The following is a 22,345-nucleotide window of genomic DNA, read 5'->3' as shown; positions in this document are numbered from 1 at the left end:
ATTTGCATTAATATTTCTTTTCTTTTTATAACTAATATATTTATATAAACAATGATAAATTTACATATCAATTTAATAATATTTAATAATTTTTTTAAATACATATCCATGTGTATGTATGTATATGTGCAGCTAGCTATTCTAAACTTATTTCGAATGAAATCCTATGTTACAGCAAAATTTGATTACTTTGTTATTCACAATTGGGAATATTGTCAGAATTTTAGAATTTTGTTTGGTCCCGTTTTTAAGTGATATATCCTTTTTTTATTAGTTTAGGAATTAATAGAAAAAATAATAATTTAAAAAAAATTAACTCCACCCCTTATAACAACCAACGTAAAAAGCTACCAAACACCGTCAGGCCTAATAATATGGCCGGCACTGTAATGGTTAAGAAGGCACGGGTACGTGACCCAGCTCCCGTGGCTGCCCGATACTCTTCCTCGGGTAGATATTCACGTATGTGCCGGGTCTTATTCATCATCCAATAGAAGGCTTTCATGTTGCCCTGGCGTTTCAGTTCTTCGCCCACGTATTGGCGAATTTTGGCATTGTATTCGTTGAGCCAGCGTTTCTGAGGGATTAAAAACATAAATATTTTTAAAATTCTTCGATTGAAAAATTACTTACCTCCAGTGAACTCAGCAGAGTACCATCAATCAAGCGTGGCTCATAAGGCACTAAGGTTACATCTTGGAATGCTAAATATTTGGCCCCAGATGGATGGACATTGTGGGTATTTTTTACCTCCAATACGTTCTTCAAGCGCACACCATATTCTCCGTTTTTATAGTGGCCGGATTCTGTAACAAATAACAATTAAAAAAACAGTAAAAAAAGTCTTAAAGTCGGGTGGCGCGGAATTTATGATACCCTACACCACTTTGCTAATTTAGTAGAGCCCATTTGGTGCACAATTAATTTAAAATCGGATAACGATATATATGGGAGCTACATCCAAATCTGAACCGATCTCTATAAAATTTGGCAAAGATATTTCTGAGCTGTATTTGATATATTTCCCTGAATATCGTTGTTACGGAGTGCATATTACGGCTGTGGGTAACAAATATAACAAATCGGATGAACAACATATATGGGAGCAATAGCTATATCTGAACCGATCTTCACCAAATTTGACGTACTAGCTTCTAGACTCAATTCGGTCGTATGTGCCAACTTTCATCCCATTTGGGCAAATATTAGAAGTTTGGTGCACAATAAAATGTAAATCGGACGAAGTTATATATGGGAGCTATATCCATATCTGAACCGATCTCGGTAAAAATTTAGCAAAGGTATTTCTGAGCTATATTCGATATATTTCCCTAAATATTATTGTTAAAGAGTACATATTACGGCTGCGGAGGACAAAAATAACAAATCGGATGAACAATGTATATGGGAGCTATAGCTATATCTGAACCGATTTAAATCAAATTTGGCATACTTATTTTCAGGCCTAATTTGGTTGTATGTGCAAAATTCCATACTATTCGGGCTGATATTATACGTTTGGTGCATAATAAAGGGCAAATCGGTCGAAGATATCAATGAGAGCTATCTAAAATTTTACCGATTATCTCCAATTTCAATAGGGTTCGTCCTTGGGCCAAACAAATGATTTGTGCAAAATTTCATCTGGATCGGGGAATAAATGCGAACTGTACTTTATTTACAAAAATACATGGACAGACGGTCGGACAGACAGACAGACGGACATGCATAAATCGACTCAAAATCTGATTCTATGCAGGTCATCAAACGGAACTATGGGTCTGTCTCGTTTCCTTTTGCCTGTTACAAACAAATGCACAAAGACATTATACCCTGACCACCTTGTGGTGTAGGGTATCATTATGAATCAATTTCTAATTTATTTTTTTTAAAAATTGACAGCTACGCCTTACCACTTGAAAAGAAATAACCCTCCTTGAAATGAAAATGACTATCATGGCCATAGTCCACTGAAATTGGAGCTAGAAAGAGACAAGAATATATTAAAAATTTTGTATTGACTAATTTCCCCCAATACCTACGTTCTCGCACCGCCCCATACACTCCAATACCATGTCCTGTCGCACCCGGATAATCACTCATGGTGGTCCACAGGGGACTACGCACCAATGCATCCAATTTCGAGACCTTCAAATCGGAGGGAAATTTCAAATGTGACAAACGTAAAATTCCCGCCAACACCATGGTGTAGGTTTGTTTCATATCATTTGTGGGTTCACCGAAAATAAAGGTCCTCGAAACATCGGTGGTACCGTCATAATATTGACTACCCGATTCTATAACTAAGAGACTTTGATCGGTCACTTCAATATCGGTTACATTGCTGGAAATATAGAATGGATACGAAGAGTGTTCGCCGTAGGCAACCACGGTGCGCAAAGACAGTCCCTTGGCATGCTGCTGAGATAGACGCGAACGTTCCACTTCATACTTGATTTTCTCCTCCGTCCATTGTTCGGTATAGAACTGCAAGGAAAGAAAATTAAAATATTAGATTAGATTTCCATTCCATGAGGAGTGGAGTCAATGTAAGGCTGTAATGTAATGGGAGAGTATACTCATATGTATACGAAAAGTACTAAACGGTACTAAATATAGTACCATTTGAATTTGGAGGAACGGATGAAGCTGAAAGCTTGACATTTGAAATTAGCATTACTTACTGGAAAAAGTTTTCGAAATTTGTACTGAAGTTCACGAAAAGTACTAAATGGGAGTAGAAATTTATACTTATGTCCACGAATAGCACTAAATGGTACCACATTTGTATAATGTGGGTAGTTTTGAAAATTTGTACTTAAGTGCACTAAATTATACTAAATTTGGTACAATTTGGATTTGGCTGAAACAATAGAGCTGAAAATTTCAAATAAGATTACTGTCGGTGAGTAGTATTGAGATATGTAGATAGTTTTGGAAATTTGTACTCATATGTACTAAAAAGGTACTAAATTTAGATTTAGTTGAACCGATAGAACTGTAATCCTGATTTTTTGTTTTGGTTTATATCACTGGTGGAGTGCAGGATTGGGTTATGAAGGAAATTTTAGAAATTCCTACTTACTTATCTGTACTGTACTAAATTTGGTACATATTGTATTTCGTGATGGAATCCTAAAAAATTAGAATTGGGGTTACTGTGAAGGTGTAGGAAGTCTTGGAAATTCGTACTTTTGTGTACTAAATGGTACTAAATTTGCAACAATTAGGTTTTGTGTGAACCGATAGAACTGTAGGATTGTGGTATATAGGAAGTTTTGGAAATTCGTACTTAAGTGTACTAAATAGTACTAAATTTGGAACAATTAGGTTTTGTGTGAACCGATAGAGCTGGAATCCTGATATTGGGAAATACGATTTCTATTGGATGTTATCTGTTGTAAATGGTACTAAAATTTGTACAAACTGGAATAGTAGAGAACCGATAGATCAGACGAAACTAGAATCATGAAATTTTGCATGAAAGACAGTCTTGGTGCATAAGAGTGTGTAAAGGTTGGGTTCTTGAAAATGCGTAGCAAAATGGTACGAAAAGTACTAAAAATTAAGTCTTTGTATTGTACAAACGGAAGTCAGAATTCTGAAATTCGGAATTAGCGTAAATAAAAATCAAATATCAAATTTGAAACTATTCCGGTGCAAAATGTCCATAAAATCATTAAAATGCCGAATATAGGGAGGTACCTTCATATGGGGGCTCTTCGAAGACGTGGACCTGCACACACAATTTTCTGTCTTAGGCTGTAGTATCCATTATGAACTTCAAATATCAAATTTGAAACTATTCTGGCTAATAACGTCGCTAAAATCATCAAAACACCGAATATCGGGAGGTACCTTTATAAGAGGGCTCTACGAAGACATGGACCTGCACAGACAATTTTCTGTCGTAGGCTGTAGTATCCATTGCGAACTTAAAATATCAAATTTGAAACAATTCTGGTGAAAAATGTCCCTAAAATCATTAAAATACCGAATATCGGGAGGTACCTTTATATGGGGTATCTACGAAGACGTGGACCTGCACAGACAATTTTCTGCCGTAGGCTGTAGTATCCATTACGAACTTCAAATACAAAATTTGAAAGAATTCCAGTGAATAATGCCGCTAAAATCATCAAAATACCGAATATAGGGAGGTACCGTTATATGGGGGCTATACGAAGACTTGAACCTGCATACAAAAATTTTTGGTATAGGCTGTAGTACGAATTAGGATCTTTCAGTACGAAATTTGAAACGATTCCAGTGAATAATGTAGCTAAAATCATCAAAATACCGAATATCGGGAGAATCCGTTAAATGGGGGCTATACGATGACGTGGACCTGCACAGACAATTTTCTGTCTTAGGTTGTAGTATCAATTACAAATATCAAATTTGAAACAATTCTGGTGAAAATGTCCCTAAAATAATTAAAATATCGAATATCGGGAGATTCCGTCTTATCGGGGCTATGCGAAGACATGCACCTGCACAGACAATTTTCTGTCGTAGGCTGTAGTATCCATTACGAACTTCAAATACCAAATTTGAAAGGATTCCGGTGAAAAATGTCGCTAAATACCGAAATACCGAATATCGGGAGGTACCTTTATATGGGGGGCTATACGAAGACGTGGACCTGCACAGACAATTTTCTGTGTTAGGCTGTAGCATCCGTTACGAACTTCAAATACCAAATTTAAAACTAGTCCGGTGAAAAATGTCGCTAAAATCATCAAAATACCGAATATCGGGAGGTACCTTTATATGGGGGCTATACCAAAACCTGGACCTACATGGCTCATTTTCAATACCAAAAGTCCTGGGGACATAACATACATTTGAGCAAAATGTTATCAATGTACTTTAATTCGTTCGGAAGCTAGAGTGATTTCCACAGACGGACGGACATCGCTAAATCGACATAGAATTTTATGCTGATCAAGTATAAATACACTTTTTTGGGTCTAAAATGTGCATTTCGATGTGTTACAAACGGAATGACAAACTTAATATACCCTCCATACTATGGTGGAGGGTATAAAAATAAAATTGTGGAGGGCGGGGAGGAATTTTTCTATTTTAAAGTTATTTTGCGATTTAAACGTTCAAAATTCCGATACGCGTGCCATTAACAAAATCCTTTTCGTAACAAACTTTTTTTTTTTAAGGGAACTCTCAACACATACCCTTGTTTCCAAATTACTCATGGCCTCACATATCGCCGCACCATCTCTGATATGGGCCATTCGCATACCCTCCTGTTCGACGGAATTCTTTTGGGCACGCATCATAATGATGGGTGACATGTGTTCAAAAATGATTTTCTCCGGAAACGAAGAGTAGACCATTTCCGAGGCACCCGGCTCTTGGACACATGGGGCGGGTATTAGAACTTTTCTCCAGATTTGGGCATAGGTGCGTATATCATTCCAGACCTGTTGGTAGTCCTTAGATCTGAGAGAGGCAGAAAAAAAACAATTAATTAGTTAAGAGAACATTTAATGAAAAAAGCAAATAAACTTACTTTACACACAAGGAGTTATAGCAATCCGTATGTAAATGGGCAGACACTTCCAATGTCATCTTAAAACGATCGACATATAGAAATATGTCATGGTGGCTGACAATCAAATATGCCTTCAAATAAAGCAAAATTTAATTAAATTGTCGGAAATATATATATGACCTACCTTTATAACAGGTGTAAACGGCAAATCTCGCCCGCGTATATTCAGCAGATATGCAATCTCCGTCAAAGAGGTGACAATCATGGCATCACACTTAAAATGATGTAATCTTTCACGTAACTCCTTGATCTTATCCTCCCATTTTTCTCCGGCATACGATTTATGCAATATTTGAATTTTAATCATATCCGGTTCGGGGCGATCCTTCCACACCAAATCGATTAGATTATTGTTGACATTTCTCAATTTCAGCATACGATCTTCCAGCTCACTTTCCCATTTACGCCACAAATGGTGGGGCACAAGATGGGGATCTGCTCCAACACGTTGGCCCGGTCGCAAATTGTACTAGAATATTGCCGAACATATTATATCTGATATTAGCACACATTTTCATTTTTACTTACCGCCAACCAATCAACAATGGTCACCGTATCATTCATCCGATAAATTTCCCAATCACAATCCAATTCACCATCCGCTTGTTGGACATAACGATTTTGCACCCACAGTGCCGCCCCTCTCAAAGTGACCACAGCAAAAGCATCGGTGCCACTAAATCCCGTCAAATATTTCAGACGTTGATCCCTGACACTGGTCTCCTCATTCAGATGTTCATCATAGGAGGGTAAAATATAGGCATCAATTTCAGGTCCCTGTAGAGTGGCTCTGATTTGCATTTGTTCTCGTATGGCATTCAGGTGAAGTCGCGGCTCACTGACTGGCTGTAACAGTAATTTGTTAGATTCTTTTGCTCTGAAATAGTGCATTGTAATGTTTGTATTATATATCCTACCAATTGAGTACTGCGATATGAGCAAATGTTGCGAAAATATCCTTGTGGTCGATTGCCATTGGCCGGTTGGTAAAGGCAAACTGAAAGTAAGAGGGAATAATTATAAGTTAGGGGATAAATTTGCTTTTAGTCAAAAAATATATAAAATAGAGTAAACAAGCTTAAACAGCAGTAAGTTCGAAAGTTTTCAAAACATAAAATCCGTTAAAAATTCTGCTAAAATCTTAAAAATACAGAATATATCCTTTTGGACCTACATAGGCATTATTCGTCATAAGCCATTACCATATTCAAATTCGAAACTTGAAATAAACGGTGATTAATGTAGCTAAAATCATCAAAACCGCGTATATAGGGTGGTGCCGTTATATCGGAGCTGTAACCTGGATCTGCATAGACAATTTTCTGTTATAGGCTGTAGCAGCCATTACGAACTTCAAATACGACATTAAAAAAAAAAATCGGTGAGTATTGTACCTAAAATCGTCAAAATACCGAATATAGGGAGGTACTGATATATGGGGCCTATACGAAGACCTGGACCTGCATAGACAATTTTCTGTCAACGACTGAAGTTCCTATTATGAACTCTAAATACGTAATTTGAAACAATTCTGGTGAATAATGACGATAAAATCATCAAAATACCGAATATCGGGGGTACCGTTATATGAGGGCTATACGAAGACGTGTACCTGCACAGATAATTTTCTGTCTTAGGCTGTAGTATCCACTTCGAACTTCAAATACCAAATTTGAAACAATTCCGGTAAATACTGTCGCTAATATCATCAAAATACCGAATATCGGCAGGTTCCATCATATGGGGGCTATACGAAGCCGTGGACCAGCACAGATAATTTTGTGTCTTAGGCTGTAGTATCCATTTCGAACTTCAAATACCAAATTTGAAATAGTTCCGGTAAATAATGTCGCTAAAATCCTCAAAATATCGAATATCAGGAGATACCGGTATATGGGGGCTATACGAAGACGTGGACCTGCACAGACAATTTTCTGTCTTAGGCTGTAGTATCCATTTCGAAAAAATACCAAATTTGAAACAATTCCGGTAAGTAATGTCGCTAAAATTATCAAAATACCTAATATCGGGAGGTTCCCTTATATGGGGGCTCTACGAAAACGTGGACCTGCTCAAACAATTTTCTGTCTTAGGCTGTAGTATCCATTTCGAACTTCAAATACCAAAGTTGAAACAATTCCGGTAAATAATGTCGCTAAAATCATCAAAATACCGAATATCGGGAGGTTCCGTCAAATGGGGGCTATGCGAAGACGTACACCTGCACCGACAATTTTCTCTCTTAGGCTGTAGTATCCATTTCGAACTTCAAATACCAAATTTGAAACAATTCCGGTAAATAATGTCGCTAAAATCATCAAAACACCGAATATCGGGAGGTTCCATCATATGAGGGCTATGCGAAAACGTGGACCTACTTGGCCCATTTTCAATACCAAAAGTTATGCAGACATAATATTCATTTGAGTAAAATTTTATCATTCTACTTCATTTCGTTCGGAAGGTAGAGTGATTTCCGGACAGAGGACATATAATTTTATGCTGATCAAGAATATATATATTTTGTGCCGTCTAAAATGTTTATTTCGAGGTGGAACAAACGGAATAACAAACATAACATACCCTCCCTAATATGGTGGAGGGTATAAAAGTACTAAAAAGTATTAAAAAATTAATCCAATCCAAGTAAGGGCTATAGTCATGCGGGGCCGACCATGTGATACTCTGTTTGCCAAGTTTTAAAAGAATTGCTGACTTGTTTCGCAAATTATGAGATTATTAAGTATTGAAAATTGCGATCCTTTTTGGGGGGGAAGGTACAGTGGTGAACCGGTATCTTTCATCTTCACACCAGATTGGGATGAATAAAATTTTAAGAGAATCTGATGCTTATTTCGCATTTTATGAGAGATATAATTATTCAAAATTTTGACTCGTTATCGGGAGATATCAGAGTGAGTTGCCTGACATATTCGCTCTTCATAACTGATTATGTGCTGGTAAAAACATTGGGATGTGCCAAGTTGGAAAATATTTGGATGCTCATATTGGGGTTTATGAGCTTCATGGTTATCCACAATTATGACCTATTTGGGGAGGATGTACCCATATATTCCATTTTTAGACCATAGATATTGTGTTAATAAACAAGTACTTTTAATACCCTCTACCTTAGGGTAAAGGAAACATTAGAACCCACAAATACCAATTTTTAGACATATTTGTGGAAAAATGTTGCAAAAATTATCAAAATATCGAATATCGGGAGGTACCGTTATATGAGGGCTATACCAAAGCGTGGACCCACACATACAATGTTTCGCCACCCGAACTAGGACCCATTATGACCTACAAATACTAATTTTTAGCCAATTCGTGAAAACATGTGACAAAATCCATTTAAATACCGAATATCGGGCGGAACCATTATATGGGATCTATACCAAAGCGTGGACCTATATATACAATGTTTCGCCATACGAACTAGGACCCATTATGACTTACAAATACCAATTTTCGGACAAATACGTGAAAAATGTGGCAAAAATCGTCAAGATATCGAAAATCGGGAGGTGCCCTTATAAGAGGGCTATACCAAAACGTGGACCTATACATACAATGTTTCGCCACACGAACTAGGACCCATTATGACCTACAAATACCAATTTTCAGACAAATCCGTGAAAAAATGTGGCAAAAATCATTAAAATACCGAATATCGGGAGGTGCCCTTATATGGGGGCTATACCAAATCGTGGACATACAATATTTCGCCACCAGAGCAAGAACCCATTATGACCAACAAATGGCAATTTTTAGACAAATCCGTGAAAAAATGTGGCAAATATCATCAAAATACCAAAATTCGGGAGGTACTGTTATATGGGGACAATACCAAAACGTGGACCGATATATTTCATTTTCAATACCAACCATCCTAGACACAATACAAATTGTTCTGCTAAATTTTGACGATCTACGTCAAATAATGTGGGCTGTATCATGATTTCAACAGACAGACGGACAGACGGTCATAGTTAAATCGACTGAGAATTTTATGCAGATTATGAAAATATATATACTTTATGGGGTCTACAACGAAAATTTAGGGATGTTACAAACGGAATGACAAAGTTAATATGTGGAGGGTATAAAAATATTGAGATGTTGATGAGAAGAGAAAGAGAGAAGTCATATTTTACAAGAGTTCTAATTTTTCAAAATTCTGACGCTTTGTATGGATCCTTTCTTTTTCTATACGAAAGATTATTTTCTGTGAAAATTTTGACCTTTTGTGGGGTAGCTACCAGAAGAAGTGGACCTATATTTCCTATCTCTGAACTCGATCTAAGTTTGGCAATAAAATTCCATGTACCAAGTTTGAATAAAAACGGATAATCCCATCGAGAATTATCATGAGCACCAACCAACTAGACAGACAGAGAGACAGACCGACGGACATCCCCAGATCGACTCCAAATGTCCAGATTGATTCTTTGAATCAAACCAAAGAAACCTCAGGTCTAAAACTGTTATTTCGATGATGACCGCTTTTGGCTATATCAAATGATATATACCCTCTGTAGCCATAATTTGTATACCCTCAGCTATGGGTATAACAATTGCTACTAAGTTTGTTACCAGTGGATCAATAGGACGAGCTCGGGGGAAAAAATATTCATTGACATAAATATTCTTTAAATTTTCCATCTGAATACACATTCCTAATTTAGTAATTTCCACACAAAAATGAGCATGAACTTAGAGCACAAATTCTTATCTAGATTATTATTTTGGATAAAAATAGCCACGAACGCGTCATAATTATTGTCGGACAACAACACGACATCGACGACATCACATTAACACTGAAATAGTACTGTCCGCCTACGACGATGGAGGAAAACATAATTTTCCCACGACCATAAAAATGGTGTTAGTCCAAATTCTTGGTGTCGTTTTCTTCTAGACGCAGATTTTCTATATGCGTATGGATGTTGTTGGTGTTGCGAAAATTCGTGAAATAAAAAATGTAAATTTCAATTACAAAATACAATATTTAAATAATTTTCATATTAAAAACATAAATACAAAAATTCAAATTATTTTTTCATTTTTGAGTAACCGACAAAATCGGTAAATTTCAAATGCAAAATTTTGATATAAATAATAAATAAAAGTTGACAACATTTGGTATCTATCGGTAAGTCTTAGCGACTACCTTCCGAAACTATAACCATTTGAATTTTGCCGATTTTTTTTTTGGTAACTCAGCAAATTTATTACAGAATTCCAATACTGGGATACATTAAAATTGCAATAATACAGTAATACAGGGTGATTTAAAAAAACTGCAACAAAGTCAAATGCCATAATTTTTACATTTTTATACCCTCATTTCGTTTGTAACTCCTCGAAATACTCATGTCAGCGTAAAATTCTAAGTCGATTTAGCCATGTCCGCCTGTCTGCCCGTCTGTCTGCCTGTTGTATCACGCTATCTTTCGAACGAATTGAGATAGAAGGCTAAAATTTTGCATACATGTTTATTTTTTCACTAGGCAGCTTAAGTTCGAAAATGGGTCATGTAGGTCCACGTTTGCATATAGCCCCCATATGACGGTTCCTCCCGATATTCGATATTTTGATGATTTTAGCGACACTATTCACCGGAATTGTTTCAAATTTGGTGTTTGAAGTTCGAAATGGATACTACAGTCGAAGACACAAAAATTATTTGTGCAGGTCCACGTCTTCGTATAGCTCCCATATTTTATTTTAGCGACATTAATAACCGGAATTGTTTAACATTTTGTATTCGAAGTGTGTAATGGATACTACAGCCTAAGACAAAAAATTGTCAGTGCAAGTCCACGTCTTCGCAAAGCCCCCTATATTCGGTATTTTGATGATTTTAGCGACAGTATTAACCGGAATAGTTTTTAAATTTGGTATTTCAAGTTCGTAATGGATACTACAGCCTATGACAGAAAATTTTCTATACAGGTCCAGGTATTCGTATAGGCCCCACATACCAGTACCTCCCTATATTCGGTATTTTGACAATTTTAGGTACAATACCCACCGAAATTGTTTGAGACGCGTAGTTGAAGTTCGTAATGGATGCTACAGCCTATGGCAGAAAACTGTCTACGCTGGTTCAGGTCTTCGCACAGCTTCGATATAACGCTACCTCCCTGTATACGACATTTTGATGATGTTAGCTACATTATTCACCCTTTATTTCGTGTTTCGAATTTGAATATGGTAATGACTTATGACAAGCAATGCCCACGTAGGTTCACGTCGTAGACACCAAAATAACGACGGTATTTTTTCAATTTTAACAGATTTTTTTTTAAGGATTTTATTTCCAAATTTGTTCCAAATGGTGGAGGGTATTCAAAGTTCGACCCGGCCAAACTTTCTGCTTTTTAACTTGTTTTTTTTTTTATTATATTGAATGAAAGCAAAAAATGTCGGAAATAGCATCAATTTTTGGCATAAGTTTACATTTGGTGCAATTGGTCACTTTTGGCACGAATTTTGGTCTTCAAACGGCCAATGAAACCATCACATGCTGCCCGAATGTTACTCTGCGGTATTTGGCCATTCCCGACAAAGCGTTAGCTTGAGGTGATTGACACTTAGTTTTATTGTAGTGTCAACCTTGCTTTCCAAAATACTCCAGACACAATAGCCCTACGGATTGGTATCCGGGGATTTTGGTGGCCATTGTGGGCTGAAATGTAGCGAGGAACCTCATTTTGTAACCATTCTTGGGTGGCGCGTGCTGAGTGCTGTTGGAATGTCCAAGGTCTGCGGCAAAAATGTTTGCGTGTCCAAGGCTTTAATACGCCCTCCAGAATATTTTCGCGATAATATTCGGCATTTATTCTGGTGCTGAGTCTTGTTGGAATGTCCAAGGTCCGCGGCAAAAATGTCTGCGTGCCCAAGGTTTTAAGATAATATTCGGTATTTATTCTGATGCCACGGCCGAGTAATACGAGCGGAGAGAGACCATCGCCTATTATGGCGGCCCACACCATCACCATAGCCGGCGTATGAGTTCTGGTGGCCAACCGAAGGTGCAAATTTTTCAAGTAAACACAATCATTTTGTTTGTTTACAAACTGCTAGACAACGCATATTTTCTCATCGGAGAAAATCAAATTCGGCATTTCACCACTTTCGAAACAAGCGAAACAACTCTTTAGCTCTTTTGAGTCTATTTTCTTTCTGTTGCGGTGTAAGTTATTGCACTTTTTGGAATTTCAATGGCTCTACCCCGAACTCCCTGTTCAATATTTGCCGAATGGAATATTGCGATGTGTTCAACTCACGAGCCATTTTTCGGCCACGAGCCATTTTTCGGCCACGAGCCATTTTTCGGCCACGGTTTCGATCAAGTCGCATCTTTACTTTTCGAACCCTTTCTGCTGATGTTGCTGGTTTCTTCAGTCCACTTCCTTGACGACGGGCTACGCTACCAGTATCACGGTAAAGAGCAATGCTACGAGACACAAAAGATTTATTCACATTTAAATGCTGGAGTGCTCCAACGATAGCCACTTGTGGTGTTCCAGCCAAATATAAAGAAATCACACTATCACGCTTGAATTCCATTACGACTAATTTTTTTTTTCTGGAAAATTCTCACCCAAATGATTTTGTACGCTTGTAAACAATATAATGAGCTGTCACTGGAAAAATTTAAACAGCTGTCGGACGAGTGCCTTAAGAGATGACAGCAGTCTGAAGTTGGTTGCAGGTTTTTCATTTCACTCTGTATTTCCAATATTTGCACTCTCTTGGCGATTTTCATAAATAATGGATTATTTACTAATCTTAGATTTTTGCCAAGTACCGGTAAAAAACTGGCAGCTGCCAAACAAACGATTGCATCAGAAACTTTTAACATATTTATTTATTTTCAAAATGATGACTAACGTACGCACCACTGTGCAGTAACTGAGCTTAAATAGGTGATGACATTTAGATGCTAGGAAAAAAATTAAAAAAAAAAAACATTTCGAATAGAAGTGTGCGATTGATATGATAGGGTACGAAACCAACATTTCCCATCAGCAAGAATTTTAAGCAGTCCCAGTTTATTTTTCTGGGGTGATATACATATATTAACGTGTCTAATGTTGGACGATAATGATGATGATGATAATGACGATGCTGATGGTCATGGATATGTTTGTTTATCTTTTGCCATCTCTTTGGTAGACTTCCAAATCCACATCTACATCAGTCAAGTGTGAATGTCAAAAAAAAGCAAATTTTGGTTGTTTTTGTTTTGAAAATGAAAAATGTCGTGTATCTCTATATATATAAATACGTATGTATGCCTATTTAAATGTCTGCAAAATTTATTTTTTTCTCAATGCTAGCGCATATGCCCACCCGGTGTATTTTATCAACAAACAGATTTTTTTTTCCAAAAATTAAGAAAAATTAATGCTTTTGAAAGAAAAGAAAATATTTTTCGTTGAAATGGTGATGATGATCCCATGTGGAATATTTAAAAAGGGTGATTCAGTGGCGCGATATCCCTCAGATGTTTACAATGACGTGTTGAATTCCAGGATTTCATTAGTCATTCAGTTCAGAGTCAAAGATCTTTTGTGGCGTCTTTGATATTTTTTAGAAAGCCCCTACACAAAATATTAAAATTTACGAGAAATGATGCTACCTTTTATGTGTTTTCTAATTAAATAGATATTTTATGATCAGCTATGGAAGTCCCTTTTAATCACATGTGACATGGGTATTAAAGATTAAATATACGCCACTATTCTCATTTTTTTCGACACGTGTTGGCAAAATCTTAAATTTTGGCAAAAAATTAAGACCACAGTTTTTATACCTCCACCATACTATGGAAGGTATATTAACTTTGCCATTCCACTTGTAACTCCTCGAAATACTCATGTCAGACCCAACAAAGTATATATATTCTTGATCAGCATCGATTTAGCAATGTCCGTCTGTCTGTCTGTCTATCTGTCCGTCTGTACTACACTCTAAGACAGAAAATTGTTTATGCAGGTCCACAACTTCGTATAGCCCCCATATAACGGTACCCCCCTATATTCGGTATTTTGATGATTTCAGCGACATTGTTCACCGGAATTGTTTCGAATTCGCTATTTGAAGTTCGTAATGAATACTACAGCCTAAGACAGAAAATTGTCTGTGCCAGTCCACGTCTTCGTATAGCCCCCATATAACGGTACTTCCCAATATTCTGTATTTTGATCATTTTAGCGACATTGTTCACCGGAATTGTTGCAAAATTGGTATCTGAAATTCGAAATGGATACTACAGCCTATGACAGAAAATTGTCTGTGCCGGTCCACGTCTTCGTATGGCCGCCATATAACGGTACCTCCCAATATTCGTTATTTTGACGAGCTTAGGTACAATAACCACCGAAATTGTTTGAGATGTGGTATTTGAAGTTCGTAATGGATATTTCAGCCTGTGAGAGAAAATTGTCTATGCTGGTCCAGGTCTTCGCACAGCTCCGATGTAACGACACCTCCCTATATACGATATTTTGATGATTTTAGCTACATTATTCACCGTTTATTTCAAGTTTCGAATTTGAATATGGTAATGGCTTATGCCAAACAATGCCTATGTAGGTCCACGTCGTATAGACCCCAATATAACGGCTATATTCGGTATTTTTAAAATTTTAACAAAATTTTTTAAGGATTTAATTTTTTGAAAATTTTCAAATTCGTTGCAAATGGTGGAGGATATTCAAAGTTCGGCCCGGCCGAACTTACTGCTTTTTTACTTTTTCTTACCTAAAGTCTTCTAAAATGAAGATTGTCAGAAAAGCCATTAATTCTAGCTCTGAACAAAAAAAAAACAAGTTAGAAAATTCACAATATTTTTTACATTTCGTATCGGACCTAAATAAACGCGATATAAATATTACAAGGTGCCAGATTTGAACTATATCGACTACTTCCTATACTTTATATGAAATATGTATGTGAAAATATGCTTGAGGTAACAGATATAGCGGACCGAAGTATTCTATTTTCATACTTCATCTAATGCTGGAGTGCTCTAATGATAGCCACTTGTGGTTTTCCAGCCAAATATAAGAAAATCACACTATCACGCTTGAATTCCACCGCGAATAACTTTCTTTCTGGAAAATTCTCACCAAAATGCTTTTGTACCCTGTATAGGGGTTTTAAATCGAAGATTGGATACATAACCAACTTTCAAAATATGTTCTTCATTTTTATTCCTTGTGCATCGCACGGTCTTTGTTTTCAGTAAAAAAAATATCAGCTCACTAATTGAGTTGGATTAATTGATGATCAATTAAAATACATTGGCGGAGAAAGATAAAAATTTAATGAACTCTGCAGGCGAATTTTACCCCAAACGATTTGGTAGAACAGCTCACGCTGCGAAATGCAAAAAAAAAAACAAACGGCGGAAAATAATTTGAAATGTCAATAAAATCATAAAAAGAAAATCTCACGAAAAAAAATGTGACAGCTACAAATTGTTTGATTTATGAGGCTTTTCCAAAATTTTCGGACAAATAAATAAAAAATGTAATAACAAGAATGTTTCTTTGTTTATTATTATTATTTCCCATTATGAACGCCTCAATATTGAGTCGATTGGCTAACCACCAGTCACCACCGTCCTGTGTTTTATTTTTAAGCAAAACCAAAATATTTAAAAAATTATTTTCGAAAAGTGAAACTGAAAGCAAACTATTTGAGTTTTTAATTAAAAAAAAAAATATAAAATTGGAAACATTTTTCTTATGAATGACGTTAATAGCGGTGGATGTGTTTGTGATTTTGTGGACGTCATATAAATTGGAAAATATTTAGCTTTCATTGAACACAATGGCAAGTGATGATTTTATTAAAAAAAAATTATTTCATATTTTATGGTGTTGCCATTCTATAAAAATTAAACCGATTTATTCGTATGGGTAATTATATCAATTAATTTCAAAATTTCCAGGGGGTAAGGGAGGCAATATCATACCAATACTAAGGGAACTGATGAGAGTTGGTTGCTCTTCCGAAACCATGGTAGATTATTGTATTATATTGTGCAAGAAAAAAAAAATAAGTACAGAAAAAAAATCCATTAGATTGTGAAGGTAGAGATAAAAATAAAGGACATGTGTATCGGTGTATTGAAAGCTTAACTTCAACATTTTTCAAAATTTTTAGATTAAGATTTCTTGGAATCCTTGAATTTTCAAATATTCGAATTAAAATTTGAAGCTAAAAACCGAGTCATCAAAGGCGTCGTTTTTAGTTACCTTTTCAAAATAATGTTAAAAACTTACTTTAAAAAGAATCGCAGCACTTCAAATTTAATATATACAGGATGGGATGAAAAAACTGCAACCAATTTCAGACTGCTGTCATTTCTAAGCCACTCGTCCGACAGCTTTCAAAATTATTCCAGTGACAGCTCATTATATTGTTTACAAGCGTACACAGGAATTTTTGTGAGAATTCTCCAGAAAAAAATTATTCGTGATGGAATTCAAACGTGATAGTGTGATTTCTTTTTATTTGGCTGGAAAAACACAAGTGGCTATCGTTAGAGCACTCCAGCATTTAAATGTGAATAAATCTTTTGTGTCTTGTATCGTGATACTTGTAGCGTAGCCCGACGTCAAGAAACGGACGGACGGAAGAAAACAGCAATATCAGCTGAAATGGCGACTTGAAGCGACTTGAACGAAACCCTCGTCGCAGTGGCCAAAAAATGACTCGTGAGCTGAACATATCGCAATATCCTATTCGGCAAATATTGAAATATGAGGTCGGGGTAAAGCCATTGAAATTCCAAAAAATGCAAGAACTTACACCGTAACAAAAATAAAATAGACTCAAAAGAGCTAACGAGTTTCTTCGTTTGGCCGAAAGTGGTGAACTGCCAAATTTGGATTTCTCCGATGAGAAAACATTCGTTGTCCAGCAGTTTGTAAACAAACAAAATTATCGTGTTTACTTTCCAAAGAGGTCAGCTGAAAATGTGCACCTTCAGTTGGCAACCAGAACTCAAGTGCCGGCCATGGTGATGCTGTGGGCCACCATTACAGCCGTAATGGTGGGTCGTATTAATCGACTGTGGCATCAGAATAAATGTCGAATATCGTCGCGAAAATATTCTGGAGGATGTATTATTATTGGGCACGCGCCACCTCAAGCAAGCGCTTCACCGGGAATAGGCCAAAATACCGCAGAGCAACATTCGGGCAGCGTGTGACGGCTTCATAATTCGTGCCAAAGGTGGCCAATTCGAACAAATCTAAACCTATTCTAAAATTTGATGCTATTTCCGACATTTTTTGCTTCCATTCAATAAATTTAAAAAAAATAAATAAAAATTATGGCATTTGACTTTGTTGCATTTTTTATCTCACCCTGTATGGTGCATTTATGTGCACGCTTTCCTTCACAAGTGATTTTTTGTGATTGGCTTTAGTACCGATACCGAACTGCAAATACGAATTTTGAAACAATACCGGTGAGAAATGCCGTTAAAATCTTCAAAATACCGTATATCGGGAGGTATCGATGCATAGGGGCTATACGATGACGTGTAAATGTATAAGCGATTTTTTTGTCACAGACTGAAGTTTCCATTTGGAATTTGAAATACGAAACTATTCCGGTAAAAAATATCTCGAAAATCGTCAAAATACCGTAAATTGGGATGTACCGTTATATGGAGGCCCCCTGAAAACGTGGACCAATATGACCCATATTCGAGCTTAACCTGCATACACAATTTTAGCCTTCTATCCCAATTCTTTGCGAAGATAGAGAATTAAATCATACCAACTAGGATTATAGTAATAATTAAAAGTCCAAAGGAACTAATATATGGGAGGAATATACCCTTCTGAATCGATTTCTACGAAATTTTTCGAGCCATTTGCGCCTTTTCAATTCGGGATTGTATTATCCATTTGGTGCACAATTAACTTGAAATCGGATAGATATATATGAGAGCTATATCTAAATCTGAACCGATTTATATAAAATTTGGCAAATTAATTTCTGAGCTGTGTTTGATATATTTCCCCGAATATCGTAACTACGGAGTCCATATTACGGCTATGCAGGGCAAATTCAACAAATCGGATGAACAATACATATTGGGAGCTATAGCTGTATCTGAACCGATTTCCACCAAATATGACATACTATCTTCTAGACTCAATTCGGTCGTAAGTGCCAAATTCCATTCCATTTGGACAAATATTAGACGTTTGGTGCACAATAAAAGGTAAATCGGACTAAGTTATATGTGGGAGCTATATCCAAATCTGAACCGATCTCGATAAAAATTAGCAAGGGTATTTCTGAGTTATATTTGATGTATTTCCACAAATATTGTTGTTACAGAGTGCATATTACGACTGCGGAGGACAAAAATAACGAATCGGATGCACAATATATATATATGGGAGCTATAGCTATATCTGAACCGATTGCGATCAAATTTGGCATACTTATTTTCAGGCTTAATTTGGTTATACGTGCAAAATTACATACAATTCGGGCTGATATTACACGTTTGATACACAATAAAACGGAAATCGGACGAAGATATATATGGGAGCTATAACTAAATTTTTACCGATTATCTCCAGTTTCAATAGGGTTCGTCCTTGGGCCAAACAAATGACTTGTGCAAAATTTCATCTAGATCGGGCAATAAATGCGGCTTGTACTTTGTTTACAAAAATACATGGACGGACGGACAGACGGACATGCTTAAATCGGCTCAGAATGTGATTCTATGCAGATCAACAAAAGGACCTATGGGTCTATCTCGTTTCCTTTTGCCTGCTACAAACAAATGCACAAAGATATAATACCCTGACCACCTTGTGGTATAGGGTATAATTAAGGTCATATTCCATTCCAAAAATCGAAATCACATATAGATGTCGCTTTTTAATTATTTTGGTTTATTAACCCAATAAAATCCCCCCATTCGAATGAGCTATTTTAATTCGAAATATAAAACACATTTCCCCTGTGAATAAAATATATTTCCTATGTTTATCCAATAAAAAATTATGGCATTTAACATAAATCAATTAAAATCTTGTATATTTATTTTGAAATAGAATATTCCGCCAGAATAAACAATAAACGGATAACGTCAGTCCGAAAACGAAAATACATACACTTATATATAAATACAACTTACCGAATATCGTTAAAGATAAATACCAAATCCATTTAAGTGACGTCGTCATGGCAGGAAATTTTGGATTTTTTTGTTTTAATTTAATTTTTAATTGAAACTATATGTGTTTCGGGTATTTTTTTTTTTTTTTTTTTTTTTTGATTATTGGAAATTGTTATTTTTAATTTTTTTTTTGTATTAGAAATATTTTTTTTTGTTTTTTTTTATTTAGAATTACATATATTTTTGTGTAATTTTAATTTAAAATTTAGTTATTGGAAATCGTCGTTGTTATTTCTTTTATTATTTATTTATTATTTTTAATGTTTTTTTTTCTTAATTTATATTACATTATATGTTTATATTATAATTTTTTTATTGACAATTCTCGTTATGTTATCACATTTAAATTTTCATTTTTCTTTTTATATTTTTATTTCTTTCCAGTGTTGGCGTTTTGCTTTCTTACAACCATTCACTTGCTGTTAATTTATTCGACTTGTGCGGCATGCGAATTTCCTGTGCAACATCAACTGCTTCTGTTCTATGATTTTTAACACTTCCGTAATGGCACTTCATCAGGTAGTTTTTCGAATTTTCACACTTCCATTCTAAACAATTTTCTAATAACAAAAGAAAACAAATGATTTTTTTCGTTAGTTTTATGCGAACTGAACTGCTGAATAAGAGATTTTTGTTTACAAGTCCAAATCTGGGCACCGTGACTTATGTGTTTTTGGAGGATTTTGTTCATATTTTTTTCCAATTGCATTTAATTCGGAGAATTTTGAAAAATATTCCTGGGTATGTTTTCTTGATGTTTGATCATCTAAGGGGGAAGGCAATTCATCGAATGAAATGAGGGAGAATTTTCTATTAATAAATTGTTGAAATATACTTTAATGTTGACGATGTGTTATACCCACTGCAGATTTGAAGTGTTAAATTCCAACCAAATTTTAAAGGGTCTACAAAAAAATGTTGGTCCTTAATCCTAGTTTTGTGTTAAATGGTCCCAAGTCTGAATGGAATCGGATGTTAATTTCGCGTTTTATGGGCTTCATGGACATTTAAAATTTTGACTCATTGTGGGAGAGGTACCAGAAGGAGTGGACGGATATAGCCCATCTTCACAGGACATATTGTGTTAGCAGAAATAATGGAATGTCTGAAATATGAAGAGAGCCGGATTCTTTTTTTGGATTTTATGATCGTTTTGGTTATTCAAAATTTGGACCCTTTGTGAGGGAGGTACCAAAATAAATTGTCCGATCTGTACCATCTATGTAACAGATCTTGTGCACATTGAAATTTTAAGATATACCAAATCTGAATGGAATCGGATGTTCAATTCGTTCTTTAGAGTTTCATGGACATTTAAAATTTTGACCCCTTGTGGGGGAGGTACCAGAAGGAATGGACCTATATATTCCATCTTCACAGCACATCTTGCGTTAGTAAAAATAATGGGATTTCTGAAAGATGAAGACAACTGGATTGTTTTTTTTCGGATTTTATGATACTCAAAACTTCGACCCTTTGTGGGGGAGGTACCAGAAGAAATGGGCCAATATGTCCCATCTTTACAGTAGATCTTGAGTTGATGAAAATATTGATATGTGACAAGTCTGAGTGGAATCGGATGTTAATTTCGTATTTTTTGAGCTTCGTGGATATTCAAAATGTTGACCCTTTGTGGGGGAGATACCAGAAGGAGTGGGCCGATACATTCCAACTTCACACCAGACCTTGGGTTAATAAAAAATATTGCGATGTGTGTAACTTGAAGACAATCGGACTCTAACATCAAATTTTAAAACAGTTTGAAGAAAATCGGACCCTAACATCACATTTTATAACAGTTATAATTATTCAAAATTTTGACCCTTTGTTGGGGAGGTACTTGATGTAGTGGACAGATATTGTCCATTTTCGCACCTGACCTAGCACTGATGCAATTATCAGGATTTGCAAAGTTGGAGCAAAATCGAATTATCCTCTTTCTTTTTGTGCAGTAAAATATTTTTCGGAAAATCTCGGCCTTTTTTTGGGGAGTTACCAAAAGGAGTGGACCGATATTACTCATCTCCGAACTCGAACTAAGTTTGATAATTATATTACGATGGACCAAATCGGTCAGACAGACGAACATCGCTAGATCGACTTCAAATGTCCTGAAACGAATTTGGTCCAAAGAGACCTAGGGTCAAAAACCGTTATTGCGATTAGGCACGTTTTGGCCGTATTAAATCATATATACCATCTCTATATCCATATGACTGAGGGTATAAAGACTGAAAATATACTTTAGACGTTGACAATGTGTTGTACCCACTAGAGATCTGAAGTGTCAGTTTCCAATTTTTTGAGGTAAATGTTTATAAGTGCGGTTGTAAGATTTAGAAGATTTTCCAAAAGAATTTTAGTTTTATGTAATTCTTTTGTTCCTCTTCTATTGAGCTTACGATCTCGTCACTTGGGTAAAAAATGTTTTTTGTCATAGAAGTTATTTTTAAAATAACTTCTGGGGAGAATATCCCAGACAAGAAACAAGGGAACTGATGAGGATTGGTGGCTCTTTCCGA

General features: G+C 35.9%; 1 protein-coding gene across 1 annotated transcript; it reads right to left on the bottom strand.

Annotated features, from left to right (window-relative positions):
- Positions 1 to 17: 17 nt before the first annotated feature.
- Positions 18 to 19,904, bottom strand: LOC131806942 (xaa-Pro aminopeptidase 2-like). The gene is made up of 10 exons (XM_059131910.1): positions 19,782 to 19,904; positions 6,493 to 6,572; positions 6,104 to 6,421; positions 5,700 to 6,044; positions 5,534 to 5,646; positions 5,196 to 5,463; positions 2,043 to 2,487; positions 1,914 to 1,982; positions 634 to 806; positions 18 to 577 (listed from the first exon to the last, which is right to left on the bottom strand). The coding sequence occupies exons 1-10, from the start codon at positions 19,828 to 19,830 to the stop codon at positions 326 to 328; spliced, it is 2,112 nt and encodes a 703-aa protein (XP_058987893.1). The 5' UTR covers positions 19,831 to 19,904; the 3' UTR covers positions 18 to 325.
- Between the last annotated feature and the right edge of the window lie 2,441 nt (positions 19,905 to 22,345).

Source organism: Musca domestica, unplaced genomic scaffold (assembly GCF_030504385.1).
Source record: "Musca domestica strain aabys unplaced genomic scaffold, Musca_domestica.polishedcontigs.V.1.1 1, whole genome shotgun sequence".
Classification (NCBI taxonomy): Eukaryota; Metazoa; Arthropoda; class Insecta; order Diptera; family Muscidae; genus Musca; species Musca domestica.
Note: the sequence above shows the minus strand (reverse complement) of the source record. Positions and strands in the feature narration are given on the sequence as shown.